Genomic DNA, 22,309 nt, shown 5'->3' on the forward strand with positions numbered 1-22,309 from the left:
TGGGCTAGTAGCTTAAACTTACAGCCTTCCTGGACTGGGAGCCAATGGTGAACACCGAAGTGTGGAGAGATGTGGTTACTGCACCGGAGGTTCAGAATGAGCCTGGAGGCAGTGTTCTGGATGGTTTGGAGTCTGCGTAAGAAAATATGTAACATGCATTCTAGTACTTTTTCTGTGGTATTTGTGAGACCTCAGGATTTTACTTACCTCGTTGTGGGCTGCTTATGGTTGGCAACAGGCTCTCTTCACTTACCTCATCCTCCATGGTTTCCTTCCTTGCCAGTGCCTAGTACCAGTTACTCTCCATTTTAGCTGCCGTCCCCCCCATCCTCTACCTTTATTTCCTAGGTTGTTTTTTTGTTCTGGGCCACAGATATCTTGTTTCTCTTGAACTTTGAAAAAAGACCTGAGGCGGAGTGATTTTTACTTCAGGTCCTGGCCCTCCGGATTTATTTTGTCTCTACCTATTGGGCCTGTGGTTGTCCTGAGGAATAGGACTTCACCTTTCTGTGCTGTGTTTGGTGCAAAAGCCTGATTGAGAGTAGTCTAAGAGTTGGAGTTCTAGGTGGTTGACGAGTTGGGTATTGAGGGTTTGAACTGATTTTGACCTACACAAAAGCGCTTGCAGTAAGTCTAGCCACTGGCAATAGCTCAGGGTAGGATTACAACCCCTCGTTCTTTTGCCCACCATGCCACCTCAGTTTGGACCCAGCCATAGCGGGGCTTGAAATATCTGCTCGCATTTGCAAGCCAGATTTAATTAGAACGAGCAATTTGTAGGTCCCATTAGCCCTTTCTGGCGAGTAGGAAGACAAACTGACTTTATCTCTGCCTCTGAAAGCAGAGCAAATGTGACAAGATCGCACGATTAGAAGGCATCTTTATAGCTCACAAAGTGAATGAGTAATAAAAATGCCTTTAAATCTGGTTATCTTGTCACATTTGCTCAGTTTTCAGAGAACGAGGGCAAGTGCATTATAGTTAGGTCGAGTAGATGTTTAAAGTTACTAGACATGCAGGTATAGTCACATTTTTATGATTTTGAGCCTGGCCCAGTGGCAACAGTCCAGCCCCAACTGACATTCCCTCAACCAGAACACAAGCAACTCAAGACTGGGTGTGCCCTGATTGGGCCTCCTCAGTCAGGTGTAGCTTGGTTCCAGTTACACAGTGAACATAGGACCCTTGTCTGAGCATACCGTTGCCACTTAGAAAAGGACATCAAATACACAAATGCTCCCACAGAACAGTCAAGAGCGTACTGCCAGGCCAGGTGCTCCGTGAAACGAAGACAGGCAACCTAAGACCAGACTGGGCGAAAACTGGTCAATCTAATCAGGACCCCTCCTTTGATCAAAATGTTTGATGAGACTGATTATATATATCCATTGATTTAGCGGGAATTACTAATGGTCCAAGTAACAAAGACATTATACAGTCTATGAGGAAGCCCAAATAGTCGCAAGTACTTGCGTGGAACTTTGCTGGGCTTCATTCCAAATTAATGGATAAAGCAGGGGGCATAGACTGACTGACAGTCCGGTTCCAGAAAACCGGATCTAGTGTCCAAATTTAAAGGACGGATTTCCCAACTTTTGTTAAGTAGCAAACCCTTCTCCTGCTGGGCAACCAAGTCCTATGGGTTCACATCTCACTAGACTGAAAATTTATTTGAATTATCCACTCATTAGAAATTCTAACTAAGTCTGGCATGAGCAAATGGGCCTTCCATGATGCTTGATAATGTTTATAATCGTTACACACCACAGAATGTAAAGCCTACAACTTTATGCCTACTAGTGAAACCTCTAAAAAACTTATGTTAAAGGGCATTTTGTACAGCTTACTGGGGTTTTAGTGTGAGGTTTTAGCCTCTGAAGTGCCTGGCGTCTGAGCACGAGGCATCAGGAATTCTGTCCCTTTTGGCCAATACATTCACTAATTGGCCCGCTGTAGAGTTACAGCTGGCCTCTCTAACATAAGTGCATAGACTGCATGCCTACAATGGGAGAACACAGGATACTACTATGGCTTACACATTCAAATGTGGTACCTACAGGAGCAGAATAGATTTTTAAATCTTAAGCTGTGGCCTTTATTGGATGATATAAGAATTAGTGAAAGACCCCATAGTGATCTTAATATGCTAGTCTTAGAAATATCTACCACTCCATGGCTAGTTAGATACAGCCATGATTACCCAGCCAACAGTCTGGATTAACCAATGATCTATAAAATGGCCCAATATAGTCAAAAATCTGAAAAGTATTGATTGAAATATACAAATTCATCTCTTCCAAACTGGGTCCATACAGGTCATATAGCTGCCGCCCATCATACATTATTCTCAATTCTGCAAGGAGCCTTGGCCACGTTATGTGAAGGACAATGTAATGGCCCTTGGCTTAATAAAGATTACATAATAGTTTAAGAGGGCTTATTGAGAACAGATCACAAAGTAGACTGCAATCACAGTGAAGACAACACACTATAAACACACAGGCGCTTATAATACGGAACTGGGATGATTTTAACCGGAAGGATCTGCTGGAAGCTGCAAGGATCAATGATAACAGTTCCTTTTGGCATTGTGGCCAATGACCGCTTGCGCTCCTTCAATCAAGTGGCGAATCCTATCCAACCAAAGTAATGGTTTACTCACTTCTCTACTCTATAGAGAGCCTTTCCATCAGATTATCCCTACGGTCCAGTCATCCCTGAGTGCACTTCTGCTAACGTACCAGAGTATACTCAAAAGATTCAATTGATTTGGATGGATCAAAAGCAACAGTTTTAAAAAAGGAAATGTGCAGAGATAAGACAATAGGGGACCGTATTAGAACCGGAGGTATGTACAGCATATTTTAACTCATTACCCAATGCCATCTTAAATGCACAGGTCCCTTCCACATGGAGAGGAGACGAAATTGACCCAATTTATAAAAAAGTGTAAAAAGTATGATCTCGTCATTGCAGAACCATTAGTCTGATGGACAACAGTTAAAACGTTTTACAACAGTGGATATTAGATACCCAAATTATCTCATTACTAGCTGGTTTAGAAAAAGTATTTTGCTTTAATATGTTTCACTCAAAACATGTGACCCTCACGAAATACCTATATGTGGCACTGTTGTTCTTAGGGCAGCTTTTGATTTGGTACATCACACAAAACTCTAACCCCTTCGCTGCTAGGCCTTTTCCCCCAGTGCTAAGCCTTTTTTTGGATATTTGGGAAAGTTCGCACTTAGGCCACCGTAACTTTTTGACCACAAGGCATCCATGCAAAATTTGTGTCTTTTTCCATCAACATGGGGATTCTAAAGGTACCCAGGGTTTGTGGATTCGCTTGGAGGGGACCCAGAAATTAGCCAAAATACAGCTAAATTGTTTTTGGGGCACAAATGGGGGAAAGGGCTCTAGATGAAAGTGTCTGGTTTTTCCCCTGCAAACGGTATAAAAAAAGGGGTTGTGGTGCTGCAATCACCATCTTCCCAGCTTTCAGGGACAAGCAGACTTGTCAGAAAACCAAACATTTTTTACACAGTTTTGGCATTTAACTTGAACATTGCCTATTTTTGCGCTTTCAACCTCCTTCGAGTTAGTCCAGGAGGTGGCGCCAGAGGTTCACGTCGGAGAGCGGAGAGCGAGTTTCACGGAGGAGTTTCACGAAGGAGCAGCGTGGTGCGTGTGGAGCGCAGAGAGAGTTTCACGAATTTCAAGGAGCAGCAGAGGAATAGAGGAGCGGCGTGGTGCGAGCGGAGCTGCGGCGGCGGCGGTACCTACACCGAGAGCCGAAGCCGTTAGCAAGCTGTCATCGAGCCGCCGAACCCGCCAAACCAGCCTACCAAGCCGCCTCCAAGCTGCTAAAGACCCAAAGGTGAGCCGCAGTGCGAGGCAGCCGCCAGCAGCACTTTGCGGAACTGGGGGCAAAGCAAAAGCCAAGAAAAGGGGGGGGGGGGGCCGTTAAAAAGAAAACAGACAAACTGACATTTAGAACTTAAGAAATCCGAGACTGCCGGTTTAGGAGTTCTTTGAGGTCTGTTTGCAGAGCTTGGGCTGTCGTGCACGCTTCTGCATTAAGGGCTTTGGACACCGGGGGCCTGCCCTCCCTCTCCTCGTCCTTGACTCAGAGACCGGGAGGGGCCGAGGGAGTTTGAAGGAGACGGAGCTGGGGACATCATTCAGGGGAATAAAAAGCAAACGTCGAGCTAAACAATAGTACAGGCATGGCTGGCATGGCTGCCTGAAAAGAAAAGAAAACTAACATTCAGCGAAAGCAGTACAGACCCCAATAAAAGACAAGAGACAATACCAAGTGCCCCCCAGGAAAGAAGGTGGAGCAGCAGCGAAAATCCAGGGCGGCGGGCTGGGCCCTGTGTGCATAAAGGAACACTAAGGAGCAAGGGAGTAAGGAAGCCAAGGGGCAGAAGGAATCTGGAGGGGACACGAGGGGTTTTAAGATTCTAGAGCATCTACCAGGAGAATTCCGGAGAAACCACGAGATACTCGGAGAGCTGAGGACAGCCAGAGTCAGCTCAATAGGCAGAGGTAAAGCCTCAGGAGGTGAGAGACGAATACTGGGTATAATCCAATCCAACTGACAAGTGTACTCCCTTGACGGCAGCTGCCGCTGCGGCGGCAGACGGGCTTAAGGAGTCTGGGTCAGAGAAACAGAATACGAGCTGGAAGGAAAAAACATCCCTGAAAATTTGTAGCTGGAAGATGAGGTCAGGAAAAATTCGACAGCCTCGAACACAGAAAGCAAAAAGAAGGTTGGCCACAAAGGGGAAAAAAGAACAAGGGAACAAAAGCAATTCAGAAGAGACAACCGGGAGTGACCAACCTGATCAGGCACATATCCCCACGACAGAGCTTTTCAAGTTCGGGAGGGACAAAGTGAAGTATAATTTTCAGTTCACAAAAGAGCAAGGGGCGGTAATATCAAGCAATGGTGAGGGTGCAAAACCTCAAAATAATCCGAAAAATGTAAACCACTCGACGCCATCAAGTAAAAAACGCAAGATGAGAATAGACTCGGAAAAAAGTATGAGTCCCAATCTCAAAGAAAAATCAACAATAAAGAATTGGCTGGTCAAAACCACGGCACAAGTCCATGCAACCTGCAATCAAACAATGCTAACATCAAATTTAACCCCTAACGAGATTAACAAAAATAGTCCAGCAAACTTTAATCAGAGCACGTCGGGATCCCGAATAAATCTACAGAAAAGCGCACAAAAGATAGAGTGGTCCAAATCATTCTCCATCTTCGAAGAATCAGAACTGCGGAGAATGCTTGAGGAAAACACACACAAGGAGGCCGACCCAATGCAACTGAGTCTCGAAAATTTGAGTAAATCGGAAAAACTCGAAAACACTGATAAAAGGAAAGATAATGGAGAAAAAAGGAAGCAAACTTCCTCACCAATAATCCTAACATCAAGCCCAATTAGACAACCGGCCGATAAGAGCCATGTCTCCGATATAGTAAAGAACATAACAAAAGAAGATCAGCATATAACGATTTCTTCCTCAGAAAGTCCAACCAGATCAACTGGGGCACAGCCGCCACAAACAAAAGAAAAACATATACTCTGGGGGGACGTGCTCCTAAAAAGCTTACAACAATCAATCACTGCGTTGAATTTCCAATCGAACAAACTCGATGTGCAGGTAGATCTGATGAATCTAATGGCATCACATATATCGGGAATAAATCTAAAATTGGAAAACATTTCATTATACCTTATAAAAGAAAAGGAAGAAGAAAAACAAAGGAAAGGGAAACTAATAGAACAAAACTGTGTCTGCAAGGAAATAGATAAATTGGTTTCATTACCAGACATCTTGAAAGAAATATTAGCGTCAACCCGTGAGAAAACAAACAAAAGTGTTAACCCCATTACAGAGGCCAGCAAAACTGAAAAAACTGAAACAAATAGAACTATTCACAACATAGAAGTAGTAAAAACTTCAAATGACTTAGATGACAATAAACCACTAAAGCGACGTACGGAAGAAAACAAAACATTGGGTTCATCGGGCATGTCAGAACCCCTGACCAAAAGACAGCGGAAACGGGCAAGGAAGGCAAGAAAAAATGCTATAAAAAATAAACAGGCAAAACAATTCTTTGCCATTTTTGAACAAAAGACAAAAGAGGCCTCAATTAATCAAATCACAGATACCAGTATCAACGAAGAAGGAAATAAAGGAAGCATTAAAGGAATTACATTAGACGAAGTAGGAGACCAAACACAATCCCCAGAACAGATCAAAATAATGCCAAGTGAACAGAGAAAACCGGAATATGAGGAAAAATCAAGCATAAACAAAGTTAACAACAAAAGCGACATACTAAAATCAAATCAAAGAGAGGCCATAGGACAACAAAAAACACATGAAAATAAGTCACAAAGGGAACGTGAAACTTCGACCCGTAAAGGTTTAAATTGGCTGGCGGGAGGAAACCTTCCTTCAATTAAGGAAAGAATGGTAAAAGATCAAAGCCATAAAACGGAGGCAGACCTAGCGAAGGAACCAAATATGGGTCTGATAATTACAGCAGGAAATAAAGGAAGAATTTGCAGAGACCTTCATGAACCTGAGCCAAATAAAAAGACAACACAAAATGTAAGCAATACACAAATAAATCAAGGCGAAAAGCCCTCCATAAAAAAAGCATCTATGGCAGACCACATTCGAGTAGACCAGATAACTACGGTCCACCAATTTGACAACATACCCCACATTCATCTTGACCCAGCAGAGGGAAAAAGGAGAGTTTTCCAAACACGATACCCCGAAACAGCAAGCATGGTAACAGAATGTAAACTACTATTTAAACCGGAATTTCAAACAAAAGGGAATTCAGATACGCTGAACAGGGTAAACATCCTGCGACTAATCGAAGAGATACCAAAATTAAGGGGAATCACAACAAGTGACCTGAAGGCTGTAGAATTCATTCAAGGACACAAAAATATGAATTCAGAAATAAGCAGTACCACCTGGGCATCTAAAGAAATAGCAGAACTTATTTACTCAACCAGGTCACACTTCTCAGAATGGGGAATAACTGTAGAACGTCACACCGCAACAAAATATCCGTTCCCCCTATTAAAAAGCAAGATTTCTCAACTGACCAATATAAAAGAAACATCACAAACAATCTTGAGGGGAGCAAGAAGTAAATCAATCTCCGAACAAGACCTGAGTAGCACTAAAATAAATCAGCAATATCAGGGCTCGAAGGAAAACAAAGACTGGTCTTGGTTGGCACAGGCATTAAACACCCATCGATCCTGATGCAGCCAAAGTGGCGGAAAGAACACAAAAACAAAATACCAATCAATTTGCAAAATCAGAAACAAAAATAAAGATTTGCTCATGGAATGTACATGGTTTTAAAGAAATGTCACAAGACCAAGAGACAATAGAATACCTAAGCAAATTTGAAATAATACTACTCCAAGAAACTTGGAACATAACCCCGAGGCAAATATTGGGATTCGAGGAACATCACACAATGGCAGAAAAACTAGCAAAATACGGACATCCAAGGGGTGGCCTGTCCATTTTCATCACAAACAACTTAGACTGGGAAACTGAACTGATAGAATCAGGGGAGAACTGGATACAAGTGATCAAAGTAGAGTCTAAAGTAAGTAAAAAAAACCCCGGATGGAAGTTATTAATTATAAATCTATATATCCACCCAGACAAGGCCACAAAAGGGAAAAAAGCCCAAACAGTAGTACATTTGATAAAAACTCTAAACAGAACTTATCAAGGCCATGAGATATTTGTCTCGGGCGATTTCAATTGTAACCTAATAAAAACCAACCGAACCAAGGACAACGTCCAGAAAATTTGGAGTGATCTGGAACCTCTAGGCTTATCAATCCTAAATGGTAATACGGAAGGAGACATACCAGCCAAGACCACTTTCACCAGTGGCAAAAGGAACTCTACAATTGACTTCACCTTAATAAGTAAGGAATTAAGAAAAAACATAGACAGCTTCGGGATTCACAGCCGACCAGAGAGTGATCACTCCCCACAAGAGACAATAATGAGGAAAAAGATTGAGGAGAAAACACAATTAGAATATCTGACTGTAATACCGGAAATATATAAACTGAATAAAATTAAAAGTAAGGGCCCAGTAAAAAAGGAGATAATGAACGCAGTTTTGGAACACGAAAAATTGACAAAGGCCATCGAAAATCAATCACCCATAACTAAATGGGAAAATTTACATAAATTCGTGCTGGGAAAATTTGCGATAAACACATCAGCAACTCTTGGTCCTAATGCAAACACAGAGCCTTGGTATAACACTAAACTAAGATATATGAAAAGGGAAATTGCGAAAAAACAAAGAAAAAAGGCAGCAGAAAACAAGGCAGGAAAAAAAGCAGACAACAACGACCTACAAAAAATGAGGAAAGAATATAAAGAGGAGTGCAGAAAAGCTAAAAAATCTTACACAGAGGAAATCTGGGAAGAGCTGCTAAGGACCAGTAAATTGTCACATAGCGGAGAATTCTGGAATACAATAAACAAACTTTCAAAAGGAGCTGGTGGTCAATTGAACATAGGAATAAGTGAAACAACATGGGCCACTTATATTGATAACCTGTATAACATCCAGAGTTCCCCAACAAAAAGAGAAATAATCAAAAATTCAAAAAACGGCATAGAACAAAAAGATTTAGGCCTTGGACAAAGAAATATTGATGGACAGGACAATATCGACAAAGATGAACAAATGCCGCTGACAACAATCAAACAGCTAACTGGCTTAATAAAGAAAATAAAAGCGGAAGGAGCAGCTGGGCCGAACGGAATTCCAAACGCCTTATTCAAATATGACACCGACTTCTGGGCAACATACCTAACACCTTTATTTAATTACATTCACAAAGAAAAAAAGATCCCACCGTCCTGGCAAGGAAACATCTTCCATCCAATATACAAAGGTGGATGTAGAATGGAACCAGGGAACTACAGATTAATAGCTCTAATCGACGTGGAGGCAAAGCTCTTTTCATCTTGTATTCTGTCCCTTCTACGACAATGGACAAAGGACAACAAAATAATACCCATATTCCAAACCGGTTTCAGAGAAGGCATGGGCTGTTTAACCAATCTGTCCGCTCTGTCACTATTAATCGAAGGCGCAGTGAAAAGGAAGACCGGATTAATAGCCTGCTATATAGACTTGAAATCCGCTTTCGACCGAGTGCCCAGAAGTCGCCTATGGAAAAAACTGGAACAGTTGGGTCTTCCAAAAGTATTATTGGAAACAATAATGGCACAATACAGCGGAACATGGGCAAAAGTAAAATTGGGAGATGGAAGAAGAATATCGGCAGAACAAAAAATAACCAACGGCCTTAAACAGGGCTGCGTGCTCTCCCCAACCCTTTTTAACATATACTTGGCCGATTTGAAAGATCAACTTAAGAACGTGAATGGATACCCGCCCAAATTGGCCAACGAAAGCATTCAATTCCTCCAATACGCGGACGACATTGTAATCCTAAGTCAAACACCAATAGGCCTACAAAGATCAATAGTGGAATTAACAGATTATTTTGAGAGAGAAGGCCTAGAACTAAACATCAAAAAAACAAAAGTGGTGAGATTGGCGGGTGCCAGTAAAAGTTCTTTTAAGTGGTTCACTAATGGCAGACACATAGAGGAAGTAAAATCGTATAAATATCTAGGGGTCACAATAAGCAAAAACATGTCACTGTCAACTCAAAAAAGAATAATCACGGCAAAAGCACAATCACTGAGCTTTGCGTACAAAGTTCTCCAAAAGAAATTGCAATGCCCTTCATATGACCACCTACTAAAAGTAATGGCAGCTCAAGTACTACCCACTCTCTCATACGGACTGGAAATATGGCACGGAAAAGAATCAGACATTTTAAATACACTACAGACAAAAATATATAAATCTGTGTTTCTCCTACACAAAGGAACGGCCCCGGCACAAATCAGGCTGGAATTTGGTTTGCAAAATCAAATATACCAAAGGAAAGCAGCACTAGTTAAGTGGTGCTGGAAACTGAGAATGGCAGAGACAGGATCCTTAAATAATTTATGTTGGCGAGAAATCAAAAAACAATACGACCAACAGGAACCTAATTCATGGGGCTACGACCTGCGAGCATCATTGGAAACCCTCAAAATGGCAGAGATCTGGAAGAACCCGCCAGAAGAAGCCGCCTTTAAAAAGATCTGCAAGCTAAACACAAAAGCCCTCTCCTTGGTTGAAGATAAAAAGACCCTGGCCAAACGACGACACGCATGGACTATCCTAAATTCGTACAAATGTTTAAAACCACAACTGTACCTCACGGCGCACTTTAGGCTATCTTTAAAAAGAAAATACATGGCCTTCAGAATGGGCGACCACTCCTCCAAAGACTTGATCCCATCTTGGAAGGCCGCATATCAGGGACAAAGATGCAGACTATGTGATTATCACAGTGAGACACTGTGCCATCTCCTGTGTACATGTGTTCCCTTAAAAGAAAAGAGAAAAATGTTATTGAAACCAATTTTTAACATGCTACAGATTCGCACTTGCAGGCAAGCTGTGATTAGCTGGCTGGGAGGAGGTTCAAACATTTTAGCATGCCGTGGGGTAAAATTTATGAATTTTGTAGAGTCTGAGATTCAAAAATCAGAAACAGACCATAGATAAGGCCTGAGACAAAGTGGTTAAATCAACGAACAATAAGACACATTTTATTTAAATGAACTTTTAACTTGTTACTATTTTTATGGAAGTCTTTTTTGTATATGTATGCTTTATGGTTATGATTAACCAAATAAAGTAAATGTTTGACAATGAGTTAATGGTACAAATGTGTATGAAAGCAGTAACGGATCCTGGAAAGCAATATATTTTAGAAAAGTAGACAACATTCTGAATTCAGCAAGGGGTCATTTGTGTAGATCCTTCAAGGTTTCATCATAGAAACGAACAGTTAAATATAGGACAAATTGAAAATGAGTTGGAAAAAACAGCCATTTGTGTCAACGTTCTCACCTGTAACTTCTAATTATGACAGCTGTTTGAAAGCAATAGACTGTTACATTCGCTGGAACTTTCTGGTTGTAGGGATATATAGGACTTGTAGGTTCACCAAGAACCCGACGATCCCAGAACCAATAAATGAGCAGCGTCTTGCAATGTTTTTTTTATTATGAACCGGGTATATTTCAATTATTTTGGGAAAATGTATATATGGAAAAATTGGTACGAAAGACACCTATGTATTTCTGAAATGGGAGCAAAATATAGAGTTTAGAAACAGTAGATATTTGCACATTTCAGAAATTGGGAGTTCCCATACTAGCATGAGAATTATAGGTCATTTTTCAAAAGGACTTCTTTTTTACACAGTCTCATTTGGAAGGCAGAAATGCATTGAAAGTCAATAGATATCAAGTCGTTCTACAATAGATATCAAGTCGTTCTACAATTCTGTGTTACCCTAAGTCTCAGTATAAAAACTGTATCTCACTTGGGTGGGTAGGCCTAGTGCCCTCGACGGGAAACGGCCCTAAACGCAAGGTGGACACTACATTTTCACAGTGAAAAATTACCCTTTTTTTGCAAAGTGCCAAGCTGTCGTTTTTTTAACCCTAGCTCAGTCGGCACCTAGGGAAACCTAGCAAACCTATACATTTTTTAAAACTAGACACCCAGTGGAATCTGGGATGGTGACTTGACTGGCTCACCAGGTTCTGTTACCCAGAATCCGTTACAAACCAAAAAACTTGTCCCCAAAAAATGTTCCTCAATTCTGTGGTGGAAAGTTCTGGAATCCACAAAATGACATCGACTTCGCGTTCCTCAAAGTCGATCGAGAAAAATGGTACCTTACTTGTGTGGGTACGCCTAGTGCCCGCGACAGGAAACTTCCCAAAACACAAAGTGGAAACACCAAAGTTTCACAGTGAAAAATGACACTTTTTTGCATAGTGCCTAGCTGTAGTTTTTGAACCCTAGCTCTGCCTGCACCTAAGGAAACCTAGCAAACCTATAAGTTTTTGAAAACTAGACACCTGGGGGATTCTAGGGAGGTATGGCTTGTGTGGATCCCAAAATGTTTTCTTACCCAGAATCCCCTGCAAACCTCAAATTTGGCTGGGGAAAAAAATCATTTTTTTCACACATTTTTGTGGGGGAAAGTTGTGGCATCACCGGGCTGACACAAATTTCCTACCACGCAGCGTTCCCCGATAAAAAATGGTGCCTAGTTCGTGTAGGAGGCCCAAGTACCCGCAACAGGCAAGGGCCCAAAATGTATTGAGGCATCAAAATTGCCTATCAGGAATTTATGGGCACGCCAAAGCCCCACCTCTAACTTACATAAAATAAATCAGTGGTTTCTAGTGGGCTTTCTGGGCTGGGGGGGTGGGGGGGGGGGGCAGAAAGCCTGGAATTTTGAGGGGGGAGGGGTGGGCATTAGAATGCCCATATTGGGCAGCCCCCATCATAATAACATGACAACTAAAAAATCCCTGGCGTCAAGTGGGCTTTCTGCCCTCCCGGGGGGCAGAAGAGCTGTAATGGTGGTGGTGGTGGGGGGGGGGGGGGGGGGGGTCATTGGCATGCCCGTTTTGGGCAGCCCCCACCCTAATTATATATGCCAAAAAAATTCCCTTGTGTCAAGTGGGCTTTCTGCCCCGCCCCCCCCCCCCCCCCAAGGGGGCAGATTGGGGGCTGCTGACCCAGAAAGACCAAAAAAATTGCGTATATTCGGAGGGGAGGGGGGGACCAAAGGCCCTTGCCCAAGGGGCCGCTTCCCCCACCCCCTCCCTGGTGTCTAGCGGGTGATTCCCTGCTTGGGGATCGCCCACCTGGGGCGATTTCCAAGCAGGGAACACTAGGAAGGGGTAACATTGGAAAGGGGAGATTCTCCCCTTTTCACGATACCTCGCCTGACTTTCTACGTGCTCGGGGACTGAGATTGCCCCCTGAACATGTAGAAAGTGAAACTGAAATGAGCCTCTTGGCTCATTTCAGTTTCATTTTCATTGCAATGACGTCAGCGCACGATCGCCATTGCAATAGATAATGTAAATTGGCCTCGGGAGGTTGGGGTAGCTCTTCCAACCTCCTGAGGCCAATAAAAAACAAGTATTGGCATAGTCAATAGGTCTCACCTTTGGGACCTTATAAGTGTTTAGCCATGCAACAGTTGGTGTTCTTGCACTAAGGATATTGTGCTGCATAACTAAATACTTATAAGGTCCCAAAAGCGAGGCCTATTGGCTACGCCAATGCTTGTTCTTATTTGTAATGTAATATAAAATTGGTAAAATAGCTCTGTGGGCTAATCTATGCATTATAGAAATCAGTTTGTAAACTGAAGATTCAAATCTCGACTGATCCCCTCAGAATTGAATCTCCCCCCAACTCCCTGAAATCAATAAAATGAGTACTATTTAACTGGGTGATATTGGAATCTGCTGTTTTTTCTACCACAAACAAACAGAGGTTTACAGGTGTTTTTGTCCAAGATACTGTGCTTTACAATACACCATCAACTGGCTAGGCTCACGAAGTGTGAGAAACGTAATTTTTTTGCATCTCCACTCAGATTCAATGATCTCCCTTCAGAATAAATCAATGTATACAAAAGCAGCATCTATTCTGAAGCATGCTATCATTGCAGATTTCAGCACAGTGCTACATTAATTACAATTACCGTCTTGGTAAGTTCTGTGGTCTACATTGCAAGTTTGTTGGAATAGGATGGGCCATTTACTAAAAGTGAAAAATTCCATTACCTCATGGTGAGGTATTTACCAGAGGTGGTTTTTGCCTCCTATTCCAAATTTACAGAAAAGTGAGGCAGAACATGCCTAATCGGGTTTTAATGCAAGAACAGTTTTGCTTTTTCCCCCAGACTTTATACCCCAGATAAATTTCAGCGGTTTTGTTCTGCCAAAACTTATCAAGAAAAAATATGAAATTCTGAATCATGTGTCTAAGGAAATTGTGCATTGCTGGTCCCATAACTGTGTGATCATTAACTTCAATCCCTTTTTTCTTGCATTTGGAAATAAACATATTTCTACCACATATTTAAGTAGGCTGTGTGTAACCATTGCCTGTTTATAATGCACTTGTGAAAGTCGGCATTCAGAAGCAGTTTGAGTATATTAGCGTGGAGAAAGTGCCACTCTTTGGCCGAGAGTCGGCCATCCCATCGCTCACCTCAATATATGCCTTTGATCTGAGGACGCAAGCAGGCACAGAAGCACTTTCAGTGCCCTCTTGCGTAGCTTCCCCACTCACCGGAAGAAGTGTGAACTAAGTCCCGGAGCGCACTGTATGTAAAAACAAGCATTTGCAATGCAATGGTCTCGGCATCATTAAAGGTAGAGCTATTGGCATTGCTCATGACATTTTTTTTCTTTAAATCAAAAATAAAACTCTGCACCACTCTGCACCCACCACCACTCTGCACCCACAACCACTCTGCACCCACCACCACTCTGCACCCACCACCACTCTGCACCCACCACCACTCTGCACCCACCACCACTCTGCACTCAAATGAAGTGCGCGACCCCCTTTCCATGCCTCCACGGCCCCCCTGGGGGTCGCGCCCCACAGATTGAAGACCTCTGAAATATAGCCTCCCGTTAAACACTCAGCATCACAACTATCTCCTGCGCCACCCCGGATACTGATGAGGTAATAGAGGGGCACCAGACCAGGCCTTGACGCTCCCCCCAAATCCAGTCACAGCCTAACCAGCGGGCGAAGCCAGGGGTGCAACGAAGGCCCAGATCGCTATAGAGGACCCATGGCAAGCATTAAGTGAACGAGTGATAAGATGCGTGGTTCGTTTGAGTACATAACGGGGACGTCGGTTCCAGGTCCTGGATGCATGGTTGGAAAATGCACTTTGTCTTTTCACACTTTTGAGTATGTGAGCTTTAACAGCACTTCCGATGTCTTTCTGGAGGGAACGGTTTCTTTTTAATAGAGCGCATGTACCAGGCTGCCTTTAGGGCGAGGTTGGTGTTCAGGTCCAATCCCAGTGACTTGGCAATCAGTGAAAATTGATGCTTAAAGCAGTCGACATTGCCGCCATTAAGCAAAGTCTGTACCTCGCTTCTTGTTCTTGGAAAAGTACTAAATTCTGTATTGGTTGGGCAGCTCCTGAGGTGGGGCACCGTGTGGCTCCACGCCGAGGCTGAAGATGAGACCACACTGAACGTGTGTGAGGCTCTGCAGGTTGATAGGCAGTTGCGGTTTTTTTTTAAGTGGCGGTTTTGTAGTGTGTCCCAGGCTGGTCTAACTATTCCCAACAGTCGGCAATCCGATAACCGGGCAAACAAACGAACAACCACAACCCCCGGGCAAACAAACGAACAACCACAACCCCCATACAGTCAATCTCTACGAGGGGTGATATTCAGTACCTCAGGGCACCAAACTGGGGAAACAGGTCATTCCGGTTCAGACAGGGTTTCCCCTCACAAAATGTTTTACTATGGGGGTGGGGGGGTTTAAACAGAGCCCTCCCCCAATCAATTACACGCGGAAAACCCCGACAGGAGCAAAGCATGAAACGATCGAGCAGAAAATTAACGAGGCTCAGATAGAAAAGCGCCTGATCTTAAAGAAACTCAGGTCTCTATGGGGAATGAAGGGACCGGTATCTCTGGAAAACCTCGCGGGCCTTCGCTTGCCACTCATGTCAATTCCAGGCATGTGCTTGTGGGGTATTTCGGAGTTATCGGTAATAAGGGTTAGGCCTCGGGCGGAAGAGATAGGGGGCACCTAGAAAGAAAACTGCTTCACATAAACAAAGCACGGCGGCTTTCACTGTAGATGGCCGAATAACTCTGGATAGAATATTTTAGGTAATTAAAAAAAGTTTAGAAATAAATGTGGAAAATGCCGTATTTTGGCGATAGGGGGGGGGGGGTTATATGAGTAAAATAAATTGCTTATTTTCGCTTCGGCGACAGTCATCTTCCAAAACGTTTTCCTTAACACTGGAAGCCACCGGATTACTTCAGGATAAAAAAACTGCACTTCTTTTGGCCACTTCACCTCAAGTCACACCACAAACCCTAAAGAACTCATCCTGGTGCTAAAAGAAAACGTATCCGGCTCCACATGTTGTTAGTTGTATCCCTTCGATTAACTTGCGGCCAGTAAGGTTTTGGTCAACTCGTTAGGTGTGTCGCATATAGCTTTGTGCAGTGAAGTGCCCGCTTTTAAAATGTGCAATTAACTTACTCAGCGCCCCAGGGATTCCTTCCGAGTCCAAATACGCACACCCACCCCCCAGCCAAAATACCCGTCTCTCTCACACATTAGACAATACCATTCGAATACCTGGACCCCGCGCACACCCGGTAAGCCAGCCCCGTTTCTGCTATCAGTGTCCAGCCCTCGGAAGAGAGGGACCAGGACTGCTGAGTCACATCCGGAAGTCAGGCGCGGTCGCCTGTGACGGGGGCGGGGCCACGTTCACACCGGAAGAGGAGGCAGGCGGAGTCGTAGCGTCTCGCGGCCCGGGGCTCCTGTGAGCGGTGTAGAGCCCCGGGGCCGCGCCAGCAGGAGGTTGGGCGCCGCGTGCTGAGGTAAGGTAAGTTCCAAAAGGCTGGAGCGCGATTGGTGCACTTGTGTGTGTGTATGCTCGTGTGTGTGTGTGTGTGTGTATGTATGTGTGCGACGGTGACGGCGGGCCTCGGTGCACTTGTGTGTGTGCGCGCGTGTGTGAATGAGTCAGGGGTGGTGTCTCTGTATGTATGTATGTATGTATGTATGTGCGTGCATGGGCGTGTGTGTGTGTATGCGCATGCGTGTGTGGTGCTTGCGCTTCCCAGGAGACAGCGCCTGGCCACAGCGCGCGTTCCAGTTACAAATCGCCTGGAAGGATGCGCGTGGCCAGGACTGTCTCCTGGGAATGATAGTCGCTGACAAAAGATCTCGGCGTCAACGCGCTTCCGCGCGTTGACGCCGAGACCTAAAAAGGCGCACACTTTCTATGAGTGTCTTGAGGTGACAGTTTCCTAGGCAACTTTATCACATTCCTATGCCTGCTGGAGCGCAGACACTATGACGTCACTGCCTTCATCACTTCTGTGTAGCAAAGTAGAAGTAACGACAGATGAAGATAGATCAGAGGTCTTCAAACTTTTTGATGCCAGGACCCCCTTGTAAAACCTTTTTAGGCGTAAGGACCCCCTTCCGACAAAAGATATTAGAAACTGGTACTCCTCATCATCAACAACTATCTACAACCATAAATGCGCCTGTTAGACCTCATCACATCCATCCATCCATCATTCATCCATCATTCATCCACCCACACTTCCACACATCCATCCATCCTTCACCCATCCACCCTTTCATCCTTCCTTCCATCCATACATCCATCATCCATCCATCCTTTCATCCTTCCATCCATGCATCCATCCTTTACCTAGCCACCCGTCCATCCATCCACCCATTATTCATCCACCCGCCTTTTCACACATCCATCCATCATTCATCCATGCAACCTTTTATCCATCCATACATCCATCCACCCTTTCATCCTTCCATCCATACATCCATCCTTTACCTATCCACCCGTCCATCCATCCACCCTCCTTTTCACACATCCATCCATCATTCATCCATGCAACCTTTTATCCATCCTTCATCCATCCACCCTTTTATCCATCCACCCTTTTATCCATCCTTCATCCATCCACCCTTTGATCCTTCCATCCATACATCATTCATCCATCCTTTCATTATTCCATCCATACATCCATCCTTCATCCATCCACCCTTTCATCCATCCATCCATCCTCCATCCACCTTTTCACACATCCATCCATCCTTCATCCATCCATCCACCCTTTCATCTTTACATCCATCCACTCATCTTTACATCCATCCACTCATCTTTACATCCATCCACTCATCTTTACATCCATCCACTCATCTTTACATCCATCCACTCATCTTTACATCCATCCACTCATCTTTACATCCATCCACTCATCTTTACATCCATCCACTCATCTTTACATCCATCCACTCATCATTCATCCATCCACTCATCATTCATCCATCCACTCATCATTCATCCATCCACTCATCATTCATCCATCCACTCATCATTCATCCATCCACTCATCATTCATCCATCCACTCATCATTCATCCATCCACTCATCATTCATCCATCCACTCATCATTCATCCACCCACCTTTTCACACATCCATCCTTACATCCATCCATCCTTCCTTCATCCTTCCTTGCTTCCATCCATACATCCATCTACCCTTTCATCATTCCATCCATCCTTCATCCATCCACCCTTTCATCCATCCACCCTTTCATCCATCTTTCCATCCTCAATCCACCTTTTCACACATCCATCCATCCTTCATCCATCCATCCACCCTTTCATACATCCATTCATCCTCCACCCACCCACCTTTTCACACATCTATCCATATATATATATATATATATATACATACATACATACATACATACATACATACATACACACACATGTACACACACACACACATGTATGCATGTGAACAACCCGAATGACAGAGTGCGGGCAGCTAATGTGCGTGTTTATTTAACACTTTTTTATGCACAAAATGCATCTTCCTGTCTAAAGCTACAAACATCATCAAATGCCAGTTTTGAATTCCGAACACAATTGCTGAAATTTCGCATAATTGTGCAAAGGAAGTTAAGCCGACTTTGAACACCCCCAGTTGTAATGCGGAGAGGCTTGCAAAAGGACCACACATGTTTCACTCACCCCTTTTGCAGGTAATGTCATGCAACAGACAATCCAAAGGATGCTTGAAAGGTTTTCTCCATGTCTGTTTGTTTCAAACGAGTGTTGTCATTCTCACACAGAAATACCAATTATCATGCGGGCGGGGGGGGGGGGGCAAAAAATCACGGACAGCGGAGTGCTGGCAGGGGGAGGGTGGTGCGAAATCCATCCAAGGACAGCAGAATGCGGGCAGGGATGTGCGAAAATGCACAGACAACGGAGTGCGAGGGGGGGTGGGACCCAGGAGAGGTGGCAGAAAGCAGACGAGACCAGCAGCCACCATTCCACTGGCACACTAAGATACCTACAGGTTAAACTAGCGCTATATAAAACGTTACAAATTAAAATAAACTCCACAGCGAAGTCCATTGAACTCAAAGGGCTACAGCCTCCTCCCCCAGCCCCCCAGCTCGTGTATGTGAGCCCTGCTGAAACAGCCTCAGGGACATATACAAAGGCACACCAGAGTACTTCACAGGTCTTCAAAAGACCTTTACTTGTTAATGAGGCTTTAATGTTTTTCACACCTTGGTGTGAATAAGGCCTCCGCCGTGAGCACCCTCAATCAGCCCACCGCCAGGAACTGCACTCTGACAGAATCGGCGGCCCCCTTCCCAGGACTCCACAACCCCCCTGGGGGTCGCGCCCCACAGATTGAAGACCTCTGAGATAGATCTTCTTTTGGTGCAGGGGAGGGAGGGATGGGGTTTTGGGCAAGGTTTTTGAGATGTGGAACTAAGTGACCAGTTAGCTGCTGGGCTCTCCTCAGAAAGGAAGTATAAACAAATGGCCCCTGCGCGCACCGCTGTTCCAGAGCCGACAGTCAGTCCCTGAAAGCTGGCAACATGGTGATTACAGCACCACAGCCCCTTTGCTTTTACCATTTGCAGGGGAAAAACTACTCATCTGCAGCACTTTTTTCCCATTTTTTCAACAACAAAAAAACATTTAGCTGTATTTTGGATAATTTCTGGGTCCCCTCCAGGGGACTCAAACCATGGGTACTTTTAAAATCCCCATGATGTGGAAGAAAGGGACTCAAATTTGGCGTGAATACTTTGTGGTCAAAAAGTTACAGGGACCTAAGCGTGAACTACCCCAAATAGGCAAAACAAGACTAAGCCCGGGGCATAGCAGCAAAGGGGCTAATGGACTTTGCTTCCAATAAAATAAAAAATAAAAAATCAAAGTACACAAAAGCGGGTTGTGGATGGGAAAATATGTAAAGAGAAAATGGGTATATAAAGAAAGGTTTGTAAACCGCCCCAGTTGTGTGAAACCATGCCAATTCTGCATTCCGTCATGCAGAAGTTCAATATACGTCCATGCCCCAGAAGCCTGGCGTTTAACATTTTAAAAAGGTGTCAGTCGGTGTAAATTTGTAAGATCCCTTTGGCGAACGTTTACGACTCTGCCAGACTCTGTGAGAGCAGGATGCAGAGAGAGAGCGAGAACTACCAACACTTGGACTCGCATGCCTCAAGCAGCAGCATTTCTAGGAATTGGCGTCCCAAGAAAAGGGCAGGGCCTGACGTGCTTCCATAAAAATGTCCTTTGTATATTTTTCCCGAACACGACTGGTATTTTTTTCATAAAGTTTCGTTCACGTACAGGAAAGGAAATGCTACCGAAATAATGTTAAGGAAAAAGTACTCGAAATAAGTACGATTATATTAAAAATACTTTGCGATACAGCACACGCTGAATAAAGTGTACAAGGCTGCAGTCTGCTTAGAAATAAGTAAGTCTCTCCATACCCCATTGCGAAACAATCACGGGTTCTCTTTTCTACGCGTTTGTTTACAAATACCGCACCAACTGCTTAGCTCACACCAAGGCCAAGTTGCTGGACCAACTGGTCTTGGGCAATAAGGTGCGGGCTTGGGCTTGTGATTTTTTATCTGGGGTAAGGGGGGCATACACAAGCGCCTGGTGATTAAGTCGGGGGGAGCATGTGGTTCTACAAACGGTATTAAGCTCAACAGTGGCTGGCACCCTAGCCTATCCGGCAAGAATTACTACACCCGAAAGGACGGACACTCCTTTTTATCATGAAATATAAAGCATGCACCAAAGATTTAAAGAAATCTCACTTTCCATTCAAAAAGGCCACTATTCCAAAAAGATTGTAGCAACACTGGCCCTACCATAACCTTATGCATGATCAATAATTTTAATGCAGGTTACACCGCATTGCTCTGGTAAGTTGTAGGGTACACTCCATTAGCAAGGTTTGTACACAAACCACTGCACGACTGCGACATATATTGGAATTAAAAGGCAGTATAGGAGAATAAAATTAAGATGCTTATATTTTCATCATAGCCACACGCAAAAAATGCCAGTTAATCAAAAACTGGGCCCATGGCCTGCAAGACAATGTGTCCCCCAAGCCGAGGGTTTCAAACCAACGCTCATCCACCTTAGGGCCACATATTGTTCACGCCAACGTGCCTCAGCGGTCTGAAACAACAGATTTCCAACTACCCGACCATGAGGAGGCTGATTTTCCTAACTTGTTTTAGGGCGCACAGCAGGTCACCGTTGGTACGCCCTTTAGTTGGCAAAGAAACTGCGTTCATCGCAGTTCTAGAGGCATATGCGCCGTGAGACCGTGTGCCCTTTAACCTCTAGGCACAACATGTTAACATGTGGCCCTATAGGCTAAGCGCCACATGTGCCGACATCCCGAGTACTCAACCCAACGTCGCACGCACACCCAGCCACTCGCATGCAATGTTACATTGCATGCGAGTGGCTGGGTTATGTTATCAACACTCGCGTCAAAGCCGACTGCCCCCTGCATACCCACATATGCTACTCTAGCACCGCCCTTTGCAACCTCTTTTAAACATGCAATCACACCAACAGACCCTCACCTCCTGGGGTGGTGGAGAAGAGGGTTCCTCCAGGCGTGGTGCAATAGTCATGAGGTAGCTGCGTTGTGTCGCTGATGGAGATGGTTCTGGTGGGGATGGCCCTGCTCTGGCTGTGGTGGTGTCCAGTGTTCATGTCCGGGCTGTGCTGAGACCGTGGCTTCTGGGGCGGAGGTCTGCGCTGCTAGGCCGGACTGCCGGGCAGGCGTGATCTACGGGACCTTACTTTCTCTCTTCACTCCCCTAGTTCTCTTCCCACCTCCGCCGCCACCTCCTCGCTCACTCTCCTCCGCCCTTCAGCTCGGTCTCTCCGTCAGGAAGCGAGAGGCAGCGGCAGCGAGGGGCATAGATATAGAAAAAATACTACGGATGTAAGCACGTTCTTGTTGACGACCGCCACTAAAGTTTGTCTAAAAGCCAGCCATCTTGGAATACACACATCATATTAGAAGTAACGGCATAAATAAAAAAATATTCAGAACACCATACAACAATAATTACTCTGTTATATATATGAGGAAATAAAAGAATTTTAACATTTTTCTAATATTTTCGAAATAGTTTGCG

At 44.3% G+C, this 22,309-nt stretch overlaps 1 protein-coding gene across 1 annotated transcript in view; it reads right to left on the reverse strand.

Annotated features, from left to right (window-relative positions):
• EIF4EBP2 (eukaryotic translation initiation factor 4E binding protein 2) overlaps window positions 1-22,107 on the reverse strand; it is a 91,187-nt gene extending 69,080 nt beyond the window's left edge. The window contains exon 1 of the mRNA XM_086922259.1: window positions 21,746-22,107. Coding sequence (XP_086778385.1) covers window positions 21,746-21,878 — 133 coding nt within the window. The 5' untranslated portion in view covers window positions 21,879-22,107. The remainder of the gene's footprint in view (window positions 1-21,745) is intronic.
• Between the last annotated feature and the right edge of the window lie 202 nt (window positions 22,108-22,309).

The sequence above is a fragment of the Lissotriton vulgaris genome, chromosome 5, assembly GCF_964263255.1.
Source record: "Lissotriton vulgaris chromosome 5, aLisVul1.2, whole genome shotgun sequence".
Lineage (NCBI taxonomy): Eukaryota > Metazoa > Chordata > Amphibia > Caudata > Salamandridae > Lissotriton > Lissotriton vulgaris.